Below are 27,878 nucleotides of genomic sequence, written 5' to 3'. Positions count from 1 at the left end.
CGTGAAAAACCACTGACAGAAGACTGATGCCATCCAGTGTTTTTTCACAGACCCATAGACTTTGATCGGTGTGTTTGGTCTGTATGATGGACAAAAGTATTGCATGTCTCCGTGATTTCTCCAATGATGTGTGAACAAAGGGTCCTCCATGAACAGCACACATCTGTGATTCACTGTGTGAACGAGGCCTAAATCTTCTATTCCCAGTCACTTCCAAATTAGAACACTCTTGTGTGAAGTTGGTAATTATAATTACTCTTAAAAGGACACTTTTCCTGTGGTTTTGTTTTTCTCCATTTGCTTTGCAGTTGAAAATAATTTCCTTTCCGTGTAGGGATATAAGTGACAGAAAGTCCAGAAGCCTCCCTGCCCCCCAAGATTACTACTTAATGTCACATATCTTCAGAACCAAGAACATTTACCATTTTATGTCTTCTATGTAAGACACAGGTTTAGTGCTCCTTTAAAGGGTTATTCCAGGGTTTTACTATTGATGATCCGCTCCCCCGCCAATCAGCTGTTCTGCAGGAGCTCGGGCTGTGAGTCAGCACTAGAAATGCACAGTTCCATCCATTGTATAGAGGACGGAGCTGGTTACTGCAGCACTGCTCCCACTGAAGTGAATGGGAACAGTGCTGCAGTAACCAGTTCTGACCACCGCACAATGGACAGAGCCGTGTAATACCGCCACCGGCATCCAGGGCTGGTGCTACTTCTGAACAGCTGATTGGTGGAGGTGTGTGGTGTGAGACCCCCACCGATCAGAGGACTTCTGGAATACCCCTTTAATGTTATGTAATGACAGGCTATTCAATCATTCCTGGATATCGTGTTGGTACGAAGTGAAAACTAGCATTTGATAATCCTTGATGCATAGGACAGAGGGGGACATACACAGTAAGGGCTTATGCACATGACCGTTGTTGTTTTGCGGTCCGTTTTTCACGGATCTGTTGTTCCGCATCTGTTTTTTTTTTTCTTTGATTTAAGTCCTCTTCCGTTCTGTTATTGCACAAAACATATCCGTATGTGTCCAGCATTTGATCCGTTTTTTGCGGATAGGAAACGGAAACAGGAACTTATGAATCACCAAACACATGAGCAATATGGGCTGGGCATAGGATTTCTACAGTATGGATCCGCAAAATACGGATGAAATATGGATGACATACGGATGTGTTCCGTGTGTGTTCCGTATTTTTTGCGGACCCATTGACTTGAATGGGGCCTCAGACCGTGATTTGTGGACAATAATAGGACATGCACTACTTTTTTGTGGAACAGAAATACGGAAATAGGGAAACGGAATGCACACGAAGTACCTTCCGTTGTTTTTGTGGACCCATTGAAGTGAATGGTTCCGCATACAGTCCACAAAAAAAAACACGGAACGGAAGCTAAAAGAAAATACGTTCGTGTGCATGAGCCCTAAGTGTATCAGTAGTAAAAACAAGTGTATGTCACACAATTAGTATAAGGCTACATGCACACGAACGTTGCTTGTTTCCGTGTCCATTCCATTTTTTTTTGCGGATAGGATGGGGACCCATTCATTTTAATGGGTCCGCAAAAAATGCGTGTGCGTGTGCTGTCCGCATCAGTATGTCCGTTCCGTAGCCCTGCAAAAAAAATATCCTATTCTTGTCCGTTTTAGGCATTGTTACAATGGATCTGCAAAAAAAACTGATGGCATACGGATGTCATCCGTTTTACTATGGGCCGTTTTCCTTTACACCAGTTTGATAAATCCCCCCTTAGTGTCATACATATCGGCGTTCATGCTAACAGTAAGCTATTGTTATAAACTTTTGGATACTTAGAGCCATATATATGCTGTCGTCTTCTTCTTCTTCTTTTGACTGTGGGAATCTTGGTATTGTTTATTGTATTATTTTAACAGATGTCCGACATGTACATGATGTGACTCTATACTACGGCTTTCTAGTATTTTGCTGTGGTAGGTTTGTATTGCTATAGTAAGCACAGCCTAAGGCCTCATGCACCCGACCGTATGTCTGCAAAAAATATGGGTGACGTTCGTGTGCATTCCGTATTTTGCGGAACGGAACAGCTGGCCCCTGATAGAACAGTCCTATCCTTGCCCGTAATGCGGACAATAATAGGACATGTTGTATTTTTTTGCGGAATGGAAATACGGACATATGGAAACGGAATGCACACGGAGTAACTTCCGTTTTTTTTTTGCTGACCCATTGAAATGAATGGTTCCGCAAAAAAAAAAAATGGAACGGACACGGAAAGAAAATACGTTTGTGTGCAAAAGGCCTGATCCTCACTGTAGGTTTTGTAGGTGTAACATTTATAATCTACGGCTTTCTGTAACCTGAATCTGTGTGTATACAATCGACACACGAGATCATACGATCGCCGAGTCCTGTCCGTGCAATGCCCACAATTCTAAGACCGTCACAGCCATGACAGATCAGTCAACAGATCGCATTAATTGCTATGGGACTGATTCACAAGTGCCTCAGTCATCAGTTCTGCCATGGTTGTTGTTTTTATATATAATTGAGGTCGGTGGTGTTGGATCTAAAAAAGAAAACTGAAAAAATATATAGGTTCACCGCATCTGCAAATCTCAGAAAATGTGTGAATCCACTTCTAATAATGAAGCACCCCTGTAAGCGCGCCTTCACATGAGCTCCATTCATCTGAATGGGGTGTTTGGAGATCTGTCTTCTTGCTGCCAAAAAAACCCCATTCAAGTAAACAGAACTGATTTTGCGGAACAGAATTGCGGACCCATTCATTTCTATGGGGCAGCACGATGTGCTGCCCGGATACGGAATTGCAGACCCGCACTTCCGGGTCCGGAATTCCGTTCTCGAAAAAAATAAAACATGTCCTATTCTCGTCAGGTAATTGCGTACAAGAATAGGCATATTCTATTAGTGCCGGCAATGTGCGGTCCGTGTTACGGAATCTCACCGGGGTGAGTCTGTCAGCTTTCCTGCTACTGCTGGGATCTTACTGTACTGGCATTGATAAACTAGTCTAAGGCTGGGTTCACACTGCGTTTCTCCCATCTGTTTAACGTATACGTTTTCTTAGTGGACTCTGCAGGATACAAGAACACGTTGTGCTGCGTTTTTTTGGATCTTTTTTTTTCTAACATATACGTCAAAGGGAGGCATAAAACGTGATGTGAGCCCAGCCTTGTGTGCAGCAGGGATCAGCCATGGAGAATTGCAGAAATGCACTGTAGACATGTTCCACACATTGCAAACTATGGCCATGTGTTACAGCCCAGGTCAGAGTAATGCTGGAACACAGTACTAGCAGGCCGAGAACTCTGTGGTATGCCGTGTATGGCTTCTTTTTATATTACACTTTTTTATTATACATCTATTACAATGAGAACTAGGAGTATAATGTATGAATAAGTGGAGAGGTAAACGCCATGTACATTACAGCACTTATCATTTAATGTCTGCAAATATTTCTCATGATGGCCGTGAACAGCTTGTGTGCCCTCTGAAGGCCTTTCCTCCAGAATTTTGCAGTATTTTGAAGGAAAACTGGTAAAAACAGAGTGATCTCTATAGTAGACCCTGCCTGTGTAATGCTCTGCGGAGCGCCTCTCCTGGACACGAGCGGACCTATGAACACTATGTCTGAGCTGCACAGATACCAAGCAGTGGCCCAGATATGTGTGTAATGGCTCTGGATGAACGCTCAGGACCTGCATTAAGATGGGGGGGGCACGTTCATGCTTCTCTCAAGTACTGCCGGAATATTATTATTTTTTCATTGTGGCAGCCGACTAGAGAAGACTGGGAGAAGGGATTTATTCAGGGAATGTGAATTCATTCATATAGATTTATAAGATACTTTTAAAAAATCACATTTGATAATATTATTTTTTTACATGGCATAAATATGTCTTAGTTTGATGGTTTTGTTTCTCTGCTGTTGCGGTGACTTTTTAGCTCATTTTGCATTCACATCCCGTCTCTGTAAAACCTGGAGATAATGGAGGGAGCAGATACAGGATACTGAGATCGGTTTACTCTGCGCCAGAATATTGTGCTTGCAATGTTTTTAATTGATGCCAGATTTATGACCAGTCCAGTATGTATTTGGGTTGTTAAATGTATTTAAATCTGTGATGTCGTGAAGGGCAGATGTGCCACAATGCTCCATAGGGCTTTATACTATCCGAATTTTACACCACTTTATGACCTTTTTGGAGCTAGTATCGTTTTTGGCAAAATATGTGGTAAAAACTTGTGAAATTTATCAAAACTGGTGCAATGGAAAACGGACTTGCCCATAGAAAGCAATCCGATTAATCCTTTCATTTTCCTAAGGAGCTCTGAAAAATGAAAGGTAGAGTCTGAATGGTTGCTATGGGCAACTAAGACAGTTTTCCTTTGCCCCAGTTTGATAAGTATCCTCCTAAGGCCTCATGCACACGACCGTTCTGTTTTTTGCAGTCCGCAAACCGCGGATCTGCAAAAAACGGAAGGCCCATTGTAGACGTGCCTATTGTCCGCAAAATGGACAAGAATAGGACATGCTATATTTTTTTTGCGGGGCCTCGGAACGGAGCAACGGATGCGGACAGCACACGGAGTGCTATCCGCATCTTTTGCGGCCCCATTGAAGGGAATGGGTCCGCACCTGAGCTGAAAAAACTGCGGCTCGGATGCGGACCCGAAAAACGGTCGTGTGCATGAGGCCTTAGACTACGACAAAACAAGGTGCAAAACAGGACTAGGCAAAAATTTGGCGTAAAAGTTGTCTAAAAAACCCTTGTGCCTAGCATGTCGTAAATAAAAGAAAAGTGTGTCGCATACACTTGAGATATTTGGCGCAGCGAGCGTGCACCACAAATTCTGGCACAAATCAAGACATTTTCCAGGCGCAATGACATCTATATATCTCAATGTAAATGTAAAGCTCTTGTTCGGATCACAATTGACTGTTCAGTCAGTGTAAAATCTGGCACCTTTATAACGGTGTATCTGTATTCATTAAAGGGGTTGTCTCATCATAGACAATGGGGGTATATCGCCGGCGGTGGGACCCGCACCTGTATAGAGAACACAGCCCCGCAAGGTGGTGGCTGGAGGACTCCGGTCTGGCCAACACCAAGCCGGCTCCCCACAGAAGTGTATGGGAGCGTACCGCGCATGCGCAGCCCCCGCTCCCATTTATTTCTGTGGAGCGGACGGAAATAGCTGAGCCAGCGTTCGGGTATTTTCGCTGGCCTCACAGAAAATGAATGGAGGGCGGCTGTGCATGCGCAGTGCACCCTCCTTCACTTGCGGGGCGATATGCCCACATTGCGATGTTCCCCCATTATCCATGATGAGACAACCCCTTTAACATGAACTACTTGTATTGCCCATGTAATAACTATTGTAGAGCATCTATTCTTATGACTTTATTATTCCTGCTAGAAGTTATGAATTAAAGGAGTTCTCATGGAATAAGACAAATTCAAATACGTAAATATTACTTTATTATAAATATATTCCCAAATACCTTTCATTAGCTATAATGGCTTGTTTTGTCTGGGGAGCAATAATCAGGGGAAGCAAAATGGCCGCCGTCCTAATAGTGCGCACAAAACCTGTCCTAATCACACAGGAGGACAAGTTCTTTGAGAGCACTGAGCTATAGAGCTGCCTCATCCTCCTCTCTGCTCTGCTTGTCAGGGATTATGATCCAGAATTCAGCTGATAAGATCTTCAGCTGAATATCTTTAGGAATGGAGATCTTGAGGAGACATGAAGTACAGAGGTGGGAATGTGGATAATGAGCAGCACTTGTATGCAGCCTCCATTACCACAGTCTGTCCTGTCCGTCCTCTCTGTACTTCATGTCTCCTCATGGACTCCATTCACACAGAGATTTAGCTGAAGATCTTATCAGCCGCATTCAGGATCATTATCCCTGGCAGGCAGAGAGGAGGATGAGGCAGCTTTTTAGCTCTGTGTTCTGCGGTAACTAGTCCTCCTGTGTGATTAGGACAGGTTTTGTGTGTACTGATAGGACGGCGGCCATTTTATTTCGCCTGATGATTGCTCCCCAGACAACATGTGCCATTATAACTAATAAAAGGTATTTGGGAATATATTTATAATAAAGTAATATTTAAGTATTTTCATTTTCTTAAATCCTGGAGAACCCCTTTAATTGCTGGCAATTTGCAATGAAGGTCCCAATGGGTGTTACCAGTTGGGGTGTGTCCCTGCACAGTCTGACACTGGCAGCACTGATTTGATAATGTCAGGCTGTGCAGAGACACATCCCTCATCTGGATCTTCATTGCAGACTAGTAATTCATTCATAACTTCTAGCAGGAACAATTAATGAATGGCACAGCATTAGATGTCACAGAATTGTTATCACATGGGGAATGCAGGTAGTTACTGCAAAAGACATGTCAGGAGAGGTGGGGGGTCCTCTTTAACCCCTACCCCCGTATGCATTTTGGATCTTAGTGAGCAAACACTTTTTTCCCCTTTTTTTCATTGTCGCGTTCCAAGAGCTATAACTTTTTCTATGTATCCTTATGAGGGCTTGTTTTTGGCGGGAAAAGTGGTAGTTTTTAATGGCACCACTTTCGGGTTCACATAACTTACTGATTACCTTTTGTTAACTATTTCTATGGCGATGGGAAAATGCAGCAATACTGTCAGAGTTTTTATGTGATACATTTTGAGGTGATCATTTTTCCGCATAAATAACATGATGACTATATTCTCTGGGTCAGTACGATTACAGCAATGCCAAATACATATTTTTTTAGTATGTTTTACTACTTTGGTGCAATTATAACCCTTTTTTTAATAAAAAGAAAATGTTTTTGCAATGCCGCATCCCAAGACCCATAACTTTTTTTAGTTTTATTTCTACAGAGCGGTGTGGGGGGGGGGGGGGACACCTTGATTTTTGCTGGATGACATGTACTTTGCATTGGCATCATTTTGAAGTACATAACACTTTTTAGTTTTTTTTTTTAGGTGGTGAATAAGCAAAAATAAAAAAAAAGTAATTCTAGAATAGTTATGGATAATTACATTATAGTTGTGTAGAGAACGTCATTTTGGACGCGTCATTACCAAATATTTATTTTTGTGTTTTTTTCCCATTGAATTTTTTTTTTAAAAGGTATATTTTTTAACTTATTTATTATTATTATTTTTTACCATTTACATTGCAGGCAGGCCTTGGGCCTCCACTAGGCTTTAGGCTTCCATGCAATGATATCAGCATCCCGCATTCTTATTTGCAGGGTGCTGATAGGAGACCGAGGGAGTTCCCTCCCTCTAAACCCCTTAGATGCTGTGATCGCTATTGACTGTGGCATCTAAAGGGTTAAATGGCCCAGCTCTCACGTGAGAACCGAGCCCTGGAATATCTGCGTATTTCTTCTTCTATGCAACTGTAGAAAGCCGACTCTCTAAGAATAAAGACCATTAATGACTGCCGTGGAAACCCGTATCTGCGGTCATTATGGGGTTAAGGTACATTTCGCCCCAATTACAGTACATGTTTCCTTTTTTATTTACAACATCCTCTGTCTTGCATCTGTGGCCGTCCTGCTCCAATTTCAGATCCTTACCATTATAACATTATTTCAGAGAGCCGGTATAAGGAAAGCTTGTCCCTACAATGGTGCGTAGACGGTCCGGATACACACCCCAGTATCTCAGGAGAGTTTGTCTATACGTTTATGCATTTTTAAAGTTCATCAGAACTCAGCAGTGATACAAATGTATTAGCTTGTGTTGCTTTTGTTTTATAAGCCGTCATCCTTCGGAGTCTCGGCTTCTTTTCCAGCTGTTACAGATAGTTACATAGTTACACACTGACTTTGCATGGCCGTCATGATGGTGAAAATGATCACTCTTTTAAGTCACATTAAAGCCCCCGGTGTCAACAAATTGCATGTGAGCTCTTTGTCCCTATGGTCATGTATGTCTGGTACGTCTCTATCCTTGTATCATAGCCTTAGTTTGCATTTTCTACAATAAGTGGTAAGATAAGATTTCAGAAAGTTACAGTGTGGCTTTCTATGAGCGCAGGTGCAGCTTGTTTTTCTAATTTAATCGTCTCATCGCCTCCCTCACCAGCATTACTCACTTAATCCCAGAGTCTTGATACTTTAGCACCACAGAATCCTAAACAAACTGTTCACACCCCTTAATACATTGAGTTAAAAACAGTTGTGAAACCAAGCAGTGAAAGGAGCGATCGAAATACAGAAGCCATTGGTACTTGACATAGAAAATGTCATTCTGGCTGGTGGTGACCGCAATAGAACGGGGAGACAACGAGGCGTTTCGGCTGCTAAAATTAGTCAACTTCGATCAGACGAACCGCATAAATATCCATCTACTGGTGCAAAACTTCTTCACTCTTTAGTTTGCCAGCAGAGGACAACATTTTTACAACCACATTAAAAAATATACAGTATATATATATATTTATTTCACGGTTTTCTGAATTAAAAAAATTTAAAATTTAAAAAATGTTTAATTCTGTAACAGAATATTATTGAACTGTATATTTACACATTTTATTTTCCAGTGTATCCCAATTTCTGGAGACGAATCATTTTCCTGTCAACGGCCCACTAGGCAGTGGAGCAGCAAACCCCCTCCTGCCGTCCCCCGCCAGTCTACAGCTCGCTCAGCTGCAGGCTCAGCTCACCCTGCAAAGGCTAAAATTGGCGCACAGTGCAGTGACCAACAACACAGCTGCTACAGTCCTGAACCAAGTCCTCTCCAAGGTGGCTATGTCACAGCCACTGTTTAATCCACTGAGAAATGCTGCCATGATGGGTGCACATGTACCAGCTGGAATGGCTTCTCTAGGCTCCACCATTCACAATGCCAGATTTCCTTCACCCGGATTGCCGTTCTCTGCTCAAAATCCAGTTATGCCACCAAAGCACTCGCAGAATCCAAACCAAAACTCTATGCAGCCTTTTGGAAAAGCCACGGGTGGAAACAGGCCTGATGGATTCCACCTTGGGCCTCAAGCAATCACTTCTGAGATGGATCAGTCTTCTTATCATGGCTTCGCTTGTGGGTCAGAAGAGGCATCGGATGCTTGTTACCCTTCTAAACATAATAACCAATCTGGATTTAAAAATCAGTATTTTGATAACCATGGGCCGCATCACTCCATGAGCAATAAAAAAGATGTCAGTCAGGGGGGTCAAGCCTTGCCATCAAACAACCAGTGGGAATCTTCTCGCCAGTGGCCATCACACAACCAGCATTATGAGGCCAGAAGTGACCTGTACAACCCAGAAGAGCCAACTCCTGATTCCAAATTTAGCCCCTCAAATTCTCCAGCTTTCCACCGACATAACAATGGAAAAATCAACACATGTGTTTCGTCTCTGAAGAACCTAAAGCCACATGAACTGAATGACTTACATGGTATAACGCCTGTGCACCTACCACACACATGTATAGTGTGTGACAAAAAGATCTTCACCATAAAGGTAAGCAACATATGAAATAATAGATATTGATCCATGTTTAGCATATGTAATGCATTGTAAAGCAAAATATCCATCAGCAAGTCCCGTTCATTTCCACAGGTTTTGCAATCGGCACATTTTTGTGTCAATTTATATTTGTAACATTGTTTTGTCTTCACGGATTGAAAAATTACTATGTGCTGCGTTTTTAATTCTGGTTGCAAAAAATAAGTTATTTTCTTTTTTTCACGCTACTTAAGATCAGTGGAAGACTGGACTTGTAATGATCAGGTTTCCTTTTTTTAAGATTGTCTAGAAAAACATACACTGATTGGGGGAAGTTATTCTTTCTTCTGTGGATGAGATTTTATCTTCAGTAAAGTCCTGCAGCCGCCACAGACACTTTGTACAGAAGCAGCTGTTCGGTGTGGAGAGCAGCGACCTGGACTTGGGGCGCCTTCACACGCGGAAGATTTTGTTGTGGACATTTTCTAGGACTGAAAATCAGTTCCATTCACCTGAATGAGGCTTGAAGAAATCCATGCGCGTGCCGCCAAAACAAACCTATTCAAAGAAATGAAATTTCTGCAACAAAATACCAAAAGGAGGGATCTTTTTAACTTGGCGTCCCCTTGATGTAACAGTATGTGCGTGGGGCGTGAGGCAGTGAGCCGAGTCTGAGGCACGGCTTCACAGGCAGCCTGTCAGAATCCCGTAGACTACACTAGTGTTCTATTGCAGTCTCTGGCACAAGTGGTCAGAAGATTGTTCAAGATTGTTTATTACCCTAAGGGGACAAAAAATTGCAGTAAAAAAGATTTATATTGTAAAAAATAAACAAAAATATATATAAAAAAAAAGTAACATCTCCTCCTTTTCCTAATTTTACATATAAAAATAAGCTATAAAAAAGTAAGCATAATTTGTATTGCCGTATCCAAAAATGTGTATTAAAATATAAAAATATTGGTGGTGAATGCTGTAACAAAACAGCAATTGTTTTGATCACTTTGTCTCTCCCAAAAACTTTAATACAAAATGGTCAAAAAGTACCAATAAAAACAGCTCATCCCACAAAAAAAAAAACAGAAATATAAAAAAGTTATGGGTGTCCAGATCTGGCAATACAAAGAAATTTTTTTTAAAGCTTTTTATTTTTTAAGTAGTAAAACATAATAAAAACTATATAAATTGGTGTAGCTGTAATTGTACTGACCCACAGAAAATGCTTGTCATCTCACTCATAAAAACAAAACCTGTAAAATCATGATGGAAATTTTTTTACATTTTTTTATTTCATCCGACAAATTTTTTTTCCCCTGTTTTTCAATACCAGATAAAGTGAATTAACTGGTGCTATTAAAAAATACAGCTTTTCCCACAAAAAATAAGCCCTTATAAGGACTCATGCACACAACTATGTGCCGGCCCTGCCCGTGCTGCAGACCGCAAATTGAGGTCTGCAATGCATGGGCACTGATCGCATGCTCGCCGCCGCGATCTGCATCCGACTACTTTTTTGCGGTGCGAAGGCACAGACAGAAAACCCATGGAAGCACTCCGTAGTGCTTCCATGTGCTTCCACTCTGTGCCCCCATTCTGCACCGCACTGTAGCTTCCAGATTGCGGACCTATTCAAGTCAATGGGTTACGGGCATGGACCTGCTACAGTCGTGTGCATGAGGCCTAAGGCTGGGTAAACAGAAAAGTACAAAAAGTTATGGGTCTTGGAATGCAGGGAGGAGAAAACGAAAATGTCTTATTTCACACAAGCAATACGGAATGACCCAGGGTCTGTTCGGGGAAGAACCAATGTTTTTTCAGCATAGATACAGTTTATAAAGCGTTTTTCACACTCCTAAAGAAAAACGGAAGAATAAGGCCTCTTGCACACGAACGTTGTGTGCCCGTGGCCGTATTGCGGCCCGCATATGGCAGGTCCGCGATACATGGGCAACGGCCCGTGTGCACTACGCATCACGGATGCGGACCCATTCGCTTGAATGGGTCCACAATGACGGAGATGCGGAATGGAAGCATGGATCGGAACCCCACGGAAGCACTCCGTAGTGTTTCTGTCCGTGCCTCCGCACCGCCAAAAAATAGAACTTGTTCTATTTTTTTGCGGTGCGGACGGATCACGGACCCATTCAAGTTGAATGGCGGTCCCCAATGCACGGAACGGATGCACAACGTTCGTGTGCAAGAGGCCTAACACTCAGCATCTCCTGGCAACCGTCAGTGAGAAACACATTGCTTCCAGATGCCTTCCATTGGTCACGCACACTCCATTCCTTTCTATGCTATCTGTTCACAACATGCATCAGTCCAGACAGAAAACGTGCTTATGTGAAAGAAGTCTAAGGCCCCTTTCACACGAGCGAGTTTTCAGCGCTGGTGCAATGCGTGATGCATTGAATTCGGACCCATACATTTCAATGGGTCTGTGCACATGAGCGTTGTTTTTCACATATCAGTTCTGCATTACGTGAAAAATCGCAGCATGTTCTATATTCGGTGTTTTTCACGCACCACTGGCCCCATAGAAGTGAATGGGGCTGCGTGAAAAACGCATCGCATCCGCAAGCAAGTGCGGATGCGATGCGTTTTTCACTGATGGTTGCTAAGAGATGTGGTTTGTAAACATTCAGTTTTATATCATGAGTGTGAAAAACGCATCAATGCGCATTTCACCCGCGCAAAAAAAAACTGAACCACTGAACGCAATCACAGACAAAACGGACTGAAATTGCTTGCGAAATGTTGAGAGTTTTCCTGAACGCACCCTGAACGCATCCGGATTTAATCCGTATCGTTCGTGTGCAAGAGGCCTAAAGGTGGGAGAAGGGGTGGGGCAGACCTGTGAGGCCTCATGCACACGGCCGTTGTTCCGTGCAATGGGGACCGCAATTTGCGGACCCCAATGCATGGGCAACATCCGTGCGGTGGCCGGGATGGATTGAGACCCATTTAACTTGAATGGGTCCTTGATCCGCCCGCACCGTAAAAAAACAGAACATGTTCTATTTTTTGGCGGTGCGGAGGCACGGACAGAAACACCACGGAAGCACTCCGTAGGGCTTCTGTGGGCTTCTGATTCGTGCTTCCGTTCCGCACCGCATCTCCCGGATTGCGGACCCATTCAAGTGAATGGGTCAGCATTTGTGATGCGCGGGGTGCACACGGCCAGTGCCCGTGTATTGCGGACCCGCTGTATGCGGGCCGCAATACGGCCACGGCTGGGCAACGGCCGTATGCATGAGGCCTGAAGGAAAGCATACTTACCTGTTCTCGGTATCAAAACTGCAGTTTACATCCTGGGAACGCACCTGAGGCCTGGGAGAAAAGGAGCGGGGAGCCAGCGCCAATACTATGTGGGGCACTAACAGGACATTTTACTATGTGGGGCACTAACAGGACATTTTACTATATGGGGCACTAACAGGACATTTTACTATATGGGGCACTAACAGGACATTTTACTATATGGGGCACTAACAGGACATTCTACTATGTGGGGGCATTAACAGGACATTCTACTATATGGGGGCACTAACAGGACATTCTACTATATGGGGGCACTAAAAGGACATTGTACTATATGGGGGCACTAAAAGGACATTTTACTATATGGGGCACTAACAGGACATTTTACTATATGGGGCACTAACAGGACATTCTACTATATGGGGGCACTAACAGGACATTCTACTATATGGGGGCACTAAAAGGACATTGTACTATATGGGGGCACTAAAAGGACATTTTACTATATGGGGGCACTAACAGGACATTCTACTATATGGGGGCACTAACAGGACATTCTACTATATGGGGGCACTAAAAGGACATTGTACTATATGGGGGCACTAAAAGGACATTTTACTATATGGGGCACTAACAGGACATTTTACTATATGGGGCACTAACAGGACATTCTACTATATGGGGGCACTAAAAGGACATTGTACTATATGGGGGCACTAAAAGGACATTGTACTATGTGGGGCACCCCTTTAAGGGCTCATGCACACGACCGTATGCATTTTGCTGTCCGCAAAAAAAGGATCCGCAAAAAATACAGACGACATCCGTGTGCCTTCTGTATTTTTTGTGGCCCCTAATAGAACAGTACTATCCTTGTCTGTAATGCGGACAATAATAGGACATGTTCTATTTTTTTGCAGAACGGAAATACGGACATACGGAAATGGAATGCACATGGAGTAACTTCCGTTTTTTGCAGACCCACTGAAATGAATAGTTCCGCATAATGTCTGCAAAAAACCCGGAAAGAAAATACTTTTGTGTGCATGAGCCCTAAGAGGTTAAGCCCTCTACTCCAGAATTCTGGTTTCAAAAAGTTGCAAAGTAGGGCTTTGCAAGTTTTTGAGCTTATTTGCACAAATATTCTGCGACATTTTGCACTTTACACCACTCACTCCATTTTTGTGCACAAATTTCTTCAATGGAGACTTTTTCTCTCACGATAAATTCTCCCCAAAGAATGCTTGTGCAGGGAGATAAGAGGTGGACTGAAATGTGCTGTAGGGTTTATTTCATGAATAATCTGATTCATTGTGGGAAACTGGGAAACAAGGTAACTTTTAACACATCTGTAAGGGTGGATTCGCACTAGCGTTATGCCATTCCGTTATAGGTTCAGTATATAACTAAATGGCCAGACGGAATGCAAAACGGAAGCCTTTAAGAGGCATGCCGTTTTGCTCCGTGCTGCTCCGCCTGTGGGCAAGAATAACGGATCCGTCTGGTTTCCTGTCGACAGGATTTTTCTTTCCGTCCTGCATAACGGAAACCAGACGGATCCGTTATGCTTGCCCACAGACTTCTATTAGGACGGAGCAAAACGGAATGCCTCTTAAAGGCTTCCGTTTTGCATTCCGTCTGGCCATTCTGTTATATACTGAACCTTTAACGGAATGGCATAACGCTAGTGCGAACCCACCCTTACATGAAAAATACAAAAACAGGAACATATAACAGAGAGATCAATCTAAATCCATAATTGCATATTTTTTTAACTTTTTGATCAGTGGATATTGTGAAATTGTATCAGCTATTTTAGTGTAAGACACGCACACGTTGTGGTGTTCCTCTCAGCGGTTTTTGTTTTTTTTATGTCAAGAAATGCCGCAACCAGATGTTTACTGGACTCTGCAAGGAATTCTGAAACACACTCTGGAGCTTTTCTCCCCATAGACCCCTATTGTTTTTTTTATATCTTACTTAAAAAAATGCATGTGTAATATATGATCTTTGAATCACAAGTTTTTTTAAATGTGATAAAGGCATTAAAAACACATGATAAATGCAGGCACTAAAACACTCCATTTTGCCACAATGCTATAAAAATATTGTGAAAATGCCAGAAAAAAAACCTGTCATTTAAATACAAGGCTGGTGTTTTTATATGCATTATTTTCAATGAAAAAAAGTCACAAGAAAGGTTGTGTGAAGAAAGCCCAAAAATACCTAGATCAACCACACACGTTCTCTGTTCCCTTTAAAAAAAATATATATATTTGATACGCTTTCTTGAATTTTATCAAAATTGCTACATCTGTTGCCCCTGAGCCTTGCATATAACCTACTTTTAGTAAACCATGTGATGTTTTACCCAGTGTCGGGTGACACCGTTATATCTGACGGGAGAGCGTGTTTTTAGAGCTGTCATGTCTGTCAGCGATACATCTCATGTCATCTCCGTGTCCACTGAGACCAAGCGCTGGGTCTCTGTTCGGACGGTTAGTAATTCTGAGAATGGTCCTGTAGGGGTAATGCCACGTTCACATTAAAGTTTGGATTTCCAGGGTCTGTTTTTGATGTTTGATCAAAACTAAAAAGGAAATGTTGATTGGTATCAATGCGATTCTAAGAACTGATACAAATATTCATTATCCTGTATCCGTCAGGATCTGTTTTATTTTAAATATAAATGTAGATGGAACTAGATCCAAAAAAGTTATTGAAAAACTAAACCAAAGAGACGACATTGAATATATTAGTTTAGATAACCTGGCTCCTAACCATACCACTCCCGTTATCAATATAAAGAAAACAAAAGACACCTGTCTGAACATGTCCTGAAATGGAAAAAAAAAGACTTATTGTCATCAAAAAATTTACTTTTTACGTTAAACGTGTGTAAGATTTTGTGGTGTCTTTATTGTGCCCTATTTTAAATTAAAAACCGGTTTGAAATCTTGCAGCTTTCGCACTGGCCGCTAAGCTTCTGGCTATGTCAGCAATAACTTGGCCTAACGCCCTCATACGCCTACACGTTCGTATGGCACAGACCATGCCCACAACACTCACCCCATAACAGTTAGGCTACATTCACACGTCAGTATTTTTCTATATCCCGATTTTCGGTCCGTTTTTTGCGGATCCATTGTTCCTGAAAATGTTTCCGTATGTCATCCGTTTTTTGCGGATCCGCAAAAAACGGAAACATGTATAAATTTCAATAAGCAAATAAAGTTGTTTGGATTTCTTTGGAAAAAAAATCAAAAAATCAAAATTAAAATGTAATTTCCAGGAACGGAATCTGCATAAAACGGATGACATACGTAATGACATCCGAATGTCTTCCGTTTTTTGCGGATCCATTGACTTTGTATTGTACCAGGATCCGAATTTTGCGGAAAAGAATAGGACATGTTTTATATTTAAATGGACATGCGGAACGGAACAACGGAAAAACGGACAGCACACATTGTGCTGTCCGATTTTTTCCAGGACCCATTGAAAATGAATGGGTCCAGATGTGTTCCGCAAAAAACGGAACAGTTCAGGAAAGAAAAAACGGACGTGTGAATGGACCCTTAATAGGGGAATTTACTGACTGGCTTTTCATACGCTGGTCCTAATGAAAAATATGCTGGTGTAAGATTCACTAAATTTATTAGGAAAAGTTCAACTGTGTGTGTAAACAGACAAAAAGTCACTAATATTTATATAAAACACAACTTTTTGGTGCCACTATTCTAGACCAGGGGGTTTGTTAAATCCCCCCAAATGAGCGCTTTTCTGATTTAGGTTCCTTATGTCGAGGAGGCAAAGCGAACAGTAAAGCGAGTCTCTAGAGCTGCTGCGGGCAGCACAGATAATATATTGCTGTTTCCATAATAATGAAAAGAAACCTATACAAGAGAAAACTGATCAGAGAAAGAGTGTTTCACGTCCCCTTTAAGCATTATAATTCCTGCACCGACTTGTGCACTTGTGATATCGGGCGCCCAGTTCTACACATAATCATTTCCCAGCGCTCGGCCAGCAAGATATGTCAGACCTTGGAGTATCGGTGTTATAATCCAGGGGTGTTGACATTCAGGAGCAACTGTTATATGAAGCGACCAATGTCAGTCTGACCCTGGTCTAACCCCACGTTGGCACATCTGAGGCATGCTTCATTAGTTCTCCTGTAATCGGGATGCCTCTCTAGGATCACAAGGGTCCATGTCATTTTATAAACTTGGCTTGCTTCCCACAAATTCCAGCAAATGATACTTGGTACCTTGGGAAATTAACCGGGCTAGCAGCCAGCAGGTGAGCCTGGAGGATTTCTGTAATTATTCTATTTCAACATTTTTTTATTAATTTTTTTTTTAAAATCCACAGCGTGACAATTTACAACAGCGTGACAACTGGTGTAAAGTAGAACTGGCCTAGTTGCCTATAGCAACCAATCAGATTCTACCTTTCATTTTCCAAAGGAGCTGTGAAACATTAAAGGTGGAATCTGGTTGCTACGGACAACTAAGCCAGTTCTACTTTTCACTAGTTTGATGAATCTCCCCCTTCATTTTTTGCATTGCATAGCATGAAATCCATGGCAAATCTGCAGCAAAATCTTTGAAATACACGAGACGTATCTCAGATATTCGTGTAGACATACGTTACCTAATGAATCAACTGGTTGACATTTTTTGCACATTTAAGGCCTCATGCACATGAACGTATTCTCTTTCCGCGTCCGTCCCGTATACAGAACCATTCATTTCAATGGGTCTGCAAAAAAAACGGAAGTTACTCCGTGTGCATTCCGTTTCTGTATGTCCGTATTTCCGTTCCGCAAAAGTATAGAACATGTCCTATTATTGTCCGCATTACGGACAAGGATAGTACTGTTCTATTAGGGGCCGGCTGTTCCGTTCCGCAAAACACGGAATGCACACGGACGTCATCCTTATTTTTTACGGATCCGTTTTTTTGCAGACCGCAAAATACATACAGTCGTGTGCATGAGGCCTAAGTCTGACACTATTCAGTTTGGAGATGTCAAATTTCACATTGACCAGATTTACAAGTGGAAGATTGTGGTTGTTACAAAGTACATTATGTGTTCCTAATTGACATGCACCCATACAATATTTTTGAAAACATTTATGAATTTGATACCAATGGAAAAAAAATAAAGTTATCAAACTGACACAATATTAATATAGTAGAAACGAAAAGAAAGGACGCTTGACTTTCTCGGTCGAACGTATGGACAGTAGGAGGCGCACTATCACAACTAGGTAATTTGCCGGTGTGTCGGCGTTCTCCTCGTGTTGCTGATATGCCAGCCGTGCCGCCCGCACCGCTTACACAAGGTTTTTATTAACAATCAAAAAACCTCTGACTTGATAAAGGGGTCAGAAGTACCCCGAAACGCGTTGTCTACCAATAAACCTGAAAATTGCAAATTACCTAGTTGTGATAGTGCGCCTCCTACTGTCCATACGTTCGACCGAGAAAGTCAAGCGTCCTTTCTTTTCGTTTCTACTGTCTGACCCGAGTGGTGGGGTGGCTCCCACCCAAGGGATTTGGACATATCTGGGCTGCGCCAACTGTGAACCATCTACATAAAACCTTCACTGTGGTTGCACCCAATTAGGTGCAACCTAAATAGGTGAGCATACCTAAAAAACTTCTCACCCTATGAAAACATACTCACCCTATGAGCGCCTCTCTCTACCCTCTGGCCATTATTTACAATATAAATATTTCACAGTTTTATAAAACATAAAACCATGTACACCAATGTCCATCAACAAATAAATGATCAGGGCACATTTTTATGCTTGAATAGCCTTCTAAACACAACACGACTTCCACCTAAAACATAAAATGGACCATATATCAGACTATATTATTGGGACTTTAGGAAGTCACTAAAGTTGTATTAGGTGTTGGATTAGAATAGCAGGTCTACACCAAATGGGCCGGTTACATCATATCTGGTGTCACTTATATAACCATGTCAAATAAAATTATGACATGCACATGGAGTATACTTGTTATGGTCGTCAGTAGGAAAGACACGGAGTGTGAGACCTAACTGGAACCCCGCCCACTTTCCCTGCCTACTTGCAATGCAAGCCCTAGGCGGAAAGTCTGCAACTGGTCGACATTCCCTACTTTACTAAGGTGCAAGACAGATGAAATACAGAGACAAAACCACACAAGGCAGAGAGTGGTCAAAAGCCATCTGAGGTCAATAATATAAGCAATCCAAATGCATAGACAGAACTGGAAACGGGAGCATAGCTGGGGAGTCACAGACTATCACTGGCACCGGTATAAGGCCAGAAAGGGGTTTAAGTAGAGCACTGAATCCCAGAATTAGAACCTGATAGATCCATGATCAGCTGAGCAATCGCACTGCTAGTCTCCTCCAGCACACGCCCACTGTGGGGAGAAAGAGCAGTGCAACCTGTTGCTAAGGGCACTGTCGCGTCACTGGGGGTGTGGCTATGCAGCTTGTCATGGGGGGCATGGCCCGGCAGTGCGTCTCACCTGGCGTCACCGCGCTGAAGCCGGAAACCATAGCTAAGAAGCCCGGAAAGGTATACAAAAAAACATTTTCCTGCCTATGACAGATGCTATGCAGTGGCACAACCCAGAGCTAAAGAGCTGCCTCATCCTCCCCCTCCTCCTCTTTGCTCTGCTTGTCAGGGATTATGATCCTGAATACGGTTGATAAGATCTTCAGCTGAATCTCTGTAGGAATGGAGTCCATGAGGAGAAATGAGGTACAGACAGGACGGACTGCATACGAGTGCTGCTGCTCATTATTCACACCCCTACCCTCCTCTCTGGCCTAAAAGGGTTGTTCAGGATTAAATTACTGAAAATTACTTTTTTCTAGAAACAGCACGGCATCTCTCCATGGGTTGTGTCTGGCCTTGCAGCTTAATTACACTGAAGTGAATAGAAACCCTAACCCTAATATAATGCACAACCTGTGGACAGGTCTGCTGCTGTTTTTGAAAGAAAGAAGCCATGTTTTTCTAATCCTGGACAACTCACTTTAAGGGGTTGTCCTACAAAAAATAATGTACAGTTTTCACTGGATCTGAATATTTTTGTAATTGCATGTAATTAAAAATTCAATAAGTTATTTAATAAAATGTATCTTTATAGCGCCACCTATTGTTTTTTTATTTTTTTTATTTCTTTGTCCTACTCACTGATATGGCTGCACATGCTCAGTTTCATCCTTCAACTGCCTCCAGAGTTGTGATATGGAGAGCTGAGACACGCCTCCTGAGCTGTGATAGGGAGAGCTGAGACACGCCTCCTGAGCTGTGATAGGGAGAGCTGAGACACGCCTCCTGAGCTGTGATAGGGAGAGCTGAGACATGCCTCCTGAGCTGTGATAGGGAGAGCTGAGACATGCCTCCTGAGCTGTGATAGGGAGAGCTGAGACACGCCTCCTGACCTGTGATAGGGAGAGCTGAGACACGCCTCCTGAGCTGTGATAGGGAGAGCTGAGACACGCCTCCTGAGCTGTGATAGGGAGAGCTGAGACGCGCCCCCTTAGCTGCAACAGAAAATACACTCCCCTTGAGCTTTCAGCTTGATATAAATCTAGCCGAGCAATGACTGGGGAGATCTCTAGATCCATGTGAGTTACAGGGCTGGTTCTAGCTTTATTTTTTTATTATTTATTTATTTATTTTCAAAAATAAAATTAGTACATAAACCATTATCAGTCACATTAATACATATAATATAGTAATATATCACATATCCATCACAACCGTGTATATATTATAGAAATGGTAAACATCCTTATAACCCTCCTCCCCCCCCCAGGCTGTCGTTCCCCTCAGTACAATCAAATACGGCATACAACAAATATATTAATTATTTCTACGTGGCTCTGCGTGCAACTCTCCGCTTCCTTTCAATATCCTCATATATTTTAATTTGGTGAAAATATAACCCCCACTCCCTTGACGAGGGCTGGGAGACAGAGCCCCAGTACCTGACCAATATAGCTTTTGCTACCATCAATCCTCTCATCCAGATCCGTCTAACCTGGGGGGGAACTTCCATTTCTGAACCATAGTCTCCAAAGATCACTATCAAAATCCCCGGGTTGTAGTTCATTGAGGATTCCTTTTGTAGGGCAGAGAAAACCTCATCCCAAAATTTTCTTATTTTGCTGCAGCTCCAAAGCATATGAACATAGTTTGCATTCATATATCCACATTTAGGGCAGCAACAGTCCCGATCCCTATTTTGAGGAAATTTCCCTAGGATTTTGGGCGTGTAGTACAGTCTATGAAGGATCTTAAATTGAATCAATCTATGAGCACTGGAAACTGTCGCCTTTCTCATATTCCTATAGATAGTGGGCCACTGTAAAGGAGGGCAATTCAACTCTTGCTCCCACTTACTTGGGCTTTTAAAAGGTGTTACAGTTGCCAGTGCCATGCGAAGTTTAGCATATAATCTAGATAGTTTCACCCTCTCATCCTTCTGAGCGTCACAATAATCAAAAAATATATTCTCTCGTGGAAAAATACAGCCCCTATTCCTAGAGGCTTCAAATATATGTTTCAAACGTGCATACATAAATAAATCTAATGGTGTAGTATCAGTTAATCCAAATTCCGAGAGTGATTTAAAACGACCTAAATAAAATAAGTGAGACACCTTATTGATGCCATTACGTGTCCAATAACCAAAATCAGTAATTTTGGAAAATTCCTCCAACCCCCCATTCCCCCACAGAGGGGTGAAAGAGAACGGGCCAGGGGCTTTAAGAAGCTCCTTCAGCCTATTCCACACCCTCTGTATTGAGAAAGGGATCAGCAAGGGCTTCCTCGTTCCCATGAACCCCGTTTCCAAACATGCAAAAATATTCTCTGTTGGCTTATTAATGACTTTACTCAAATACCGTGAAAGTAAACTCTCCTTCCAATTACAACATCGCTGAATCTGTGCACAAAAAAAATAACCTTGAAAAAAAGGTAGTGACAACCCACCATCTTTCTCCGATAACCATAGATATCTCTGCTTTATACGCACCCTCTTCCTACCCCAAATTAGGTCATTAATTATGGTCTCCAATCTATGAAAGAAGATATCATCAATCCAAATAGGAGAAGCACACATCGGGAACAGAACCATAGGCAAAATAATCATCCTGATCAGTGCGATTCGATCTGTCTGTGCCAATATCAGATTGCGCCAAGCACCGACCTTGGTCCTAACTTTCTCCAAGACTGGGGCAAGATTGAGCTCATAGAACCTACTTATAGGAACCCCAATCTTGACCCCCAAGTAATCTAAGGTATCGTTAGGAGCCAAAACACGGACTCGGCTCCCTACATCTACAGCTTTCCGGTTCAGCGGGAGGAGCGATGACTTTGTCCAGTTAATCATATAGCCTGACAATTTACTGTAATATTCTATTACCTCAATAACATACGGGAGGATTTTCCAACCCTGGTCCAGAAACAGAATCACATCGTCTGCGTATAGACTTATTTTATCGCTCACTCCCTTGACCCCAAAGCCATCTATACAATTATCTAAGCGGATCCGACAAGCCAGCGGTTCTATAAAAAGGGCGAAGAGGAGGGGAGACAGGGGACCTGTCTCATCCCTCTCCGCATCATAACAGGAGAAGTACTAATACCATTGATATTCATATATGCAACCGGCTGTTCATATAACATTTGAGTCATTTCCAGAAAAGGTTTCCCAAGGCCAAAATGAGACATTGTAGCCCATAAAAAAGGCCACTCCATCCTGTCAAACGCCTTAGCGGTGTCTAATGACAGGACGGAGTGGTCCACACTGCCCCCAACAGACAAATTCAAATAGACCCTATATATACTCGTCTGTATTTGTCGGCCCGGAATAAAGCCCGTCTGGTCAAAGTGTACCAGACCGGCTATAACCCTCTTCAAGCGACTAGCCAGAATCTTGGCGAAAATCTTATAGTCCGTATTTAAGAGCGATATAGGTCTATATGGTTCTAGCTTTATTAGTAAGAGATTGTCATATGCTATATGATGTCTGATTTAAATTTTTTACATTAGTCATGGGATAACCCCTTTAAAGTAGGACTAATAGAAACTAATAGAATTTTTATTCTCTGAACTGTTAGAAAGGTACATTATGAAGACTGTAGTGGAGGCAATTTCCTTACCAGAGTCTATATTTGTGAGTTATACCCTCCCTTCTGATCCTCAGCTGTGTCATGTAAGAGACACTCAGATCTCCAACTGACACAGGACAGGAAGCCAGTTACTTCTCTATTCATGAGGCCGACATTGAGGCTCCTGTAGGAATACATAGAGAAACTGGTGTCGTGATCACACATAAGATGCTGTGTTATTTGGAAAGTCAGAGTGCTGGTCACATGACACAGCTGAGGATCAGAAGGGAGGTGATAACTCATATATACAGTGACTGGTAAGAAGATACTTCACTACAGATTACATCATGTACCTTTCTAACAGGTGAGAGAATAAACATTTTTGTGGCAGTGCTTCTCCAATGATTATTGCAAAACAACTGAGCTTTACTGACAATGCAGCAGCCAATGGGCACATGGTTTTGAAGTTAAAATCTCAGTTTTACCTGAACTATTGTCCCTCTATTGAACGTTGGAGTGAGAGCAAATTTGGAAGCGTCACCATCTCAACTCATCCAGATGTGGCTTTCAGCTTTATCTAAAATAGAAACTTCCAATCCCTACCTGCCGATGAGATGTCCCAAATTTAGTCTTCTATATAAATGTCATATTTGGCTGTTTTGCCATCCAAATTGATGTAAACTTGTGTATTTTTTCCTTTCTCTCTGCAGGACTGGGACCTGCACATTAAGGGCAGGATGCATATTCAGAATGTGATGGGTTACTCTGAAAGGTAGGCGTGCAAACGATGTAAGTCATATCCTAGAAATGCCATTACAACGCTAACTGGAGTCTTCTCTTATTTTTTTAGCGCTGGTATAAACTGTGCTCCGAGCTCTTCCGATGGGGTATTACCCGCTTCTCTAAATCCAGACTTTCACAACATGAATAACGAAGGTGAGAGACACTCTGACCTAGAAGCAGGGTAATCTATTACTTGACAAAGTTTGACACTTGGATCAGAAATGCATCCAAGTGTATTAAACATGCCCGCCAGATCAGACTGTAACACATGGCAAAACTATTTAACCTTATCAAATATTTCAGTGTGAGCCCAGCTCTCCAGACTACATAAACATAAGAGGTTGGCAGTATCTGCCCTGACCAGAGATTATTCATCTGGTTCAAGCTACAACAAGGAAATTACATTGAGCGTGACTCAATAACCTTGACCAGAGAGTAACCTCAGGTACTGAATATCGATAACCAAGTATAGTGAAGACGAGCAACTGAGAATATGAATCCTATACATCATCCAGAAGGATTGTTACAGTATATTAGGCTTCTCTATAGGTGACCCCACACATCAACAGCTTTACCTAATATATTCATATTGTCAGAGTTGCACCATTTACAAGTAAAAGTCCACCTGACCGTGGAGAGTTCAGATTGTATAATTTGCCTATGCAAATCCTTGCCCTGAAGCATTATACAGGGAGTGCAGAATTATTAGGCAAGTTGTATTTTTGAGGATTAATTTTATTATTGAACAACAACCATGTTCTCAATGAACCCAAAAAACTCATTAATATCAAAGCTGAATATTTTTGGAAGTAGTTTTTAGTTTGTTTTTAGTTTTAGCTATTTTAGGGGGATATCTGTGTGTGCAGGTGACTATTACTGTGCATAATTATTAGGCAACTTAACAAAAAACAAATATATACCCATTTCAATTATTTATTTTTACCAGTGAAACCAATATAACATCTCAACATTCACAAATATACATTTCTGACATTCAAAAACAAAACAAATCAGTGACCAATATAGCCACCTTTCTTTGCAAGGACACTCAAAAGCCTGCCATCCATGGATTCTGTCAGTGTTTTGATCTGTTCACCATCAACATTGCGTGCAGCAGCAACCACAGCCTCCCAGACACTGTTCAGAGAGGTGTACTGTTTTCCCTCCTTGTAAATCTCACATTTGATGATGGACCACAGGTTCTCAATGGGGTTCAGATCAGGTGAACAAGGAGGCCATGTCATTAGATTTTCTTCTTTTATACCCTTTCTTGCCAGCCACGCTGTGGAGTACTTGGACGCGTGTGATGGAGCATTGTCCTGCATGAAAATCATGTTTTTCTTGAAGGATGCAGACTTCTTCCTGTACCACTGCTTGAAGAAGGTGTCTTCCAGAAACTGGCAGTAGGACTGGGAGTTGAGCTTGACTCCATCCTCAACCCGAAAAGGCCCCACAAGCTCATCTTTAATGATACCAGCCCAAACCAGTACTCCACCTCCACCTTGCTGGCGTCTGAGTCGGACTGGAGCTCTCTGCCCTTTACCAATCCAGCCACGGGCCCATCCATCTGGCCCATCAAGACTCACTCTCATTTCATCAGTCCATAAAACCTTAGAAAAATCAGTCTTGAGATATTTCTTGGCCCAGTCTTGACGTTTCAGCTTGTGTGTCTTGTTCAGTGGTGGTCGTCTTTCAGCCTTTCTTACCTTGGCCATGTCTCTGAGTATTGCACACCTTGTGCTTTTGGGCACTCCAGTGATGTTGCAGCTCTGAAATATGGCCAAACTGGTGGCAAGTGGCATCTTGGCAGCTGCACGCTTGACTTTTCTCAGTTCATGGGCAGTTATTTTGCGCCTTGGTTTTTCCACACGCTTCTTGCGACCCTGTTGACTATTTTGAATGAAACGCTTGATTGTTCGATGATCACGCTTCAGAAGCTTTGCAATTTTAAGAGTGCTGCATCCCTCTGCAAGATATCTCACTATTTTTGACTTTTCTGAGCCTGTCAAGTCCTTCTTTTGACCCATTTTGCCAAAGGAAAGGAAGTTGCCTAATAATTATGCACACCTAATATAGGGTGTTGATGTCATTAGACCACACCCCTGCTCATTACAGAGATGCACATCACCTAATATGCTTACTTGGTAGTAGGCTTTCGAGCCTATACAGCTTGGAGTAAGACAACATGCATAAAGAGGATGATGTGGTCAAAATACTCATTTGCCTAATAATTCTGCACGCAGTGTACTATAATAAAAATCTAATAGGGAATTGCTGTTTTTGCAGTTCCCTAATAAATGAATACAATAACTAGACATCATTACTTAAGCAACTCCTTCCAAAAAGGAAAGAGGTTATGGTTAAAGGGGTTTCTGAGACTTTTATACTGATAACTTATCCTTTCTATAGGTCATCTGTGTCTGATCGGTGGGGGTCCAATATCCGGCACCCCACTGATCAGTTGTTTGACAAGGCACTGGCAATTTCAGTAGCACTGCTGCCTTCTCTCAGCTCACCAAGCACAACGCAGGTCACATCAATGGAGCTGAGCTTTGCCTAAGCCATTTGACTGATGACCGTGACGTCACATGGCCTAGGCTAAGCTTTGAGAAGGATGCGGCACAACTGAGACCGCTGGTGCCTTATCAAACAGCTGATCAGCGATGTTGGACCCCCACCGATCAGATACTGATGACCTATCCAGAAGACAGATCATCAGTATAAAAGTCTCAGAAAACCCCTTTAAAGTATATATATTGTAGGAAGGCACAAGGGACCATCGTTGATGTGTCACCAAGGTTCCTGGCCTCGATAAAGCAAGAACCAGTATTTCAGGTGTCAGCAGCAGTAGGTGGTTGACACTTTGTTAATTAGTACAGCTGTGAATAGCTGATTTAGGACGGATCTTACTGGGAGTAGTCATAGTGCTGGGTGGGTGACTACTCCCCACATTCCAGGCCGGGTCTTGACTGGCCTACAAAAAACAGGCAGCAGTGTCAGGTGGGGGTGATGACTTCTCTGACAGTCTGAGCTGGAGTTGCTGTGCCTGAAAGACTGAGGACAAAGCGAGGTCCACATACACCTCCGTGGGGTTACGGTACTGTGCAAAACCATAGCTGTGTGATTCTATAGATACGGGACTTTATTGTTTCTTTAACACCGACTGGAGCAAGCCGGTCACTGCCGATTACTGCCTGAATGTTTTATCAAGAATAAAAGACAACCGTTGCTTTGCTTTCACCGCTAAAAAGGCTGCTGCTGTGTTCTTATCTGAAGGCTACCATTGGAGCAGATCCCTACTATATATACATACAGACCTCCAGATCCTCCTATTCCCTTCAAACAGCCAAAGGACAATATTATACAAACCGGATTCCAAAAAAGTTGGGACAGTATACAAATCGTGAATAAAAACTGAATGCAATGATGTGGAGGTGCCAACTTCTAATATTTTATTCAGAATAGAACATAAATCACGGGACAAAAGTTTAAACTGAGAAAATGTACCATTTTAAGGGAAAAATATGTTGAATCAGAATTTCATTGTGTCAACAAATCCCCAAAAAGTTGGGACAAGGCCATTTTCACCACTGTGTGGCATCTCCCCTTCTTCTTACAACACTCAACAGACGTCTGGTGACCGAGGAGACCAGTTTCTCAAGTTTAGAAATAGGAATGCTCTCCCATTCTTGTCTAATACAGGCCTCTAACTGTTCAATCGTCTTGGGCCTTCTTTGTTGCACCTTCCTCTTTATGATGCGCCAAATGTTCTCTATAGGTGAAAGATCTGGACGGCAGACTGGCCATTTCAGTACCCGGATCCTTCTCCTACGCAGCCATGATGTTGTGATTGATGCAGAATGTGGTCTGGCATTATCTTGTTGAAAAATGCAGGGTCTTCCCTGAAAGAGATGACGTCTGGATGGGAGCATATGTTGTTCTAGAACCTGAATATATTTTTCTGCATTGATGGTGCCTTTCCAGACATGCAAGCTGCCCATGCCACACGCACTCATGCAACCCCATACCATCAGAGATGCAGGCTTCTGAACTGAGCGTTGATAACAACTTGGGTTGTCCTTGTCCTCTTTGGTCTGGATGACATGGCGTCCCAGATTTCCAAAAAGAACTTCGAATCGTGACTCTTCTGACCACAGAATAGTCTTCCATTTTGCCACACTCCATTTTAAATGATCCCTGGCCCAGTGAAAACGCCTG

At 42.4% G+C, this 27,878-nt stretch overlaps 1 protein-coding gene across 1 annotated transcript in view; it reads left to right on the top strand.

The window, feature by feature from the left end:
* RBM20 (RNA binding motif protein 20) overlaps positions 1 to 27,878 on the top strand; it is a 248,595-nt gene that overhangs the window by 157,866 nt on the left and 62,851 nt on the right. The window contains exons 2-4 of the mRNA XM_040437466.1: positions 8,569 to 9,493; positions 23,588 to 23,649; positions 23,728 to 23,813. Coding sequence (XP_040293400.1) covers positions 8,569 to 9,493; positions 23,588 to 23,649; positions 23,728 to 23,813 — 1,073 coding nt within the window. The remainder of the gene's footprint in view (positions 1 to 8,568; positions 9,494 to 23,587; positions 23,650 to 23,727; positions 23,814 to 27,878) is intronic.

The sequence above is a fragment of the Bufo bufo genome, chromosome 6 (assembly GCF_905171765.1).
Source record: "Bufo bufo chromosome 6, aBufBuf1.1, whole genome shotgun sequence".
Classification (NCBI taxonomy): domain Eukaryota; kingdom Metazoa; phylum Chordata; class Amphibia; order Anura; family Bufonidae; genus Bufo; species Bufo bufo.
This window is presented reverse-complemented; position numbering and strand designations above follow the sequence as displayed.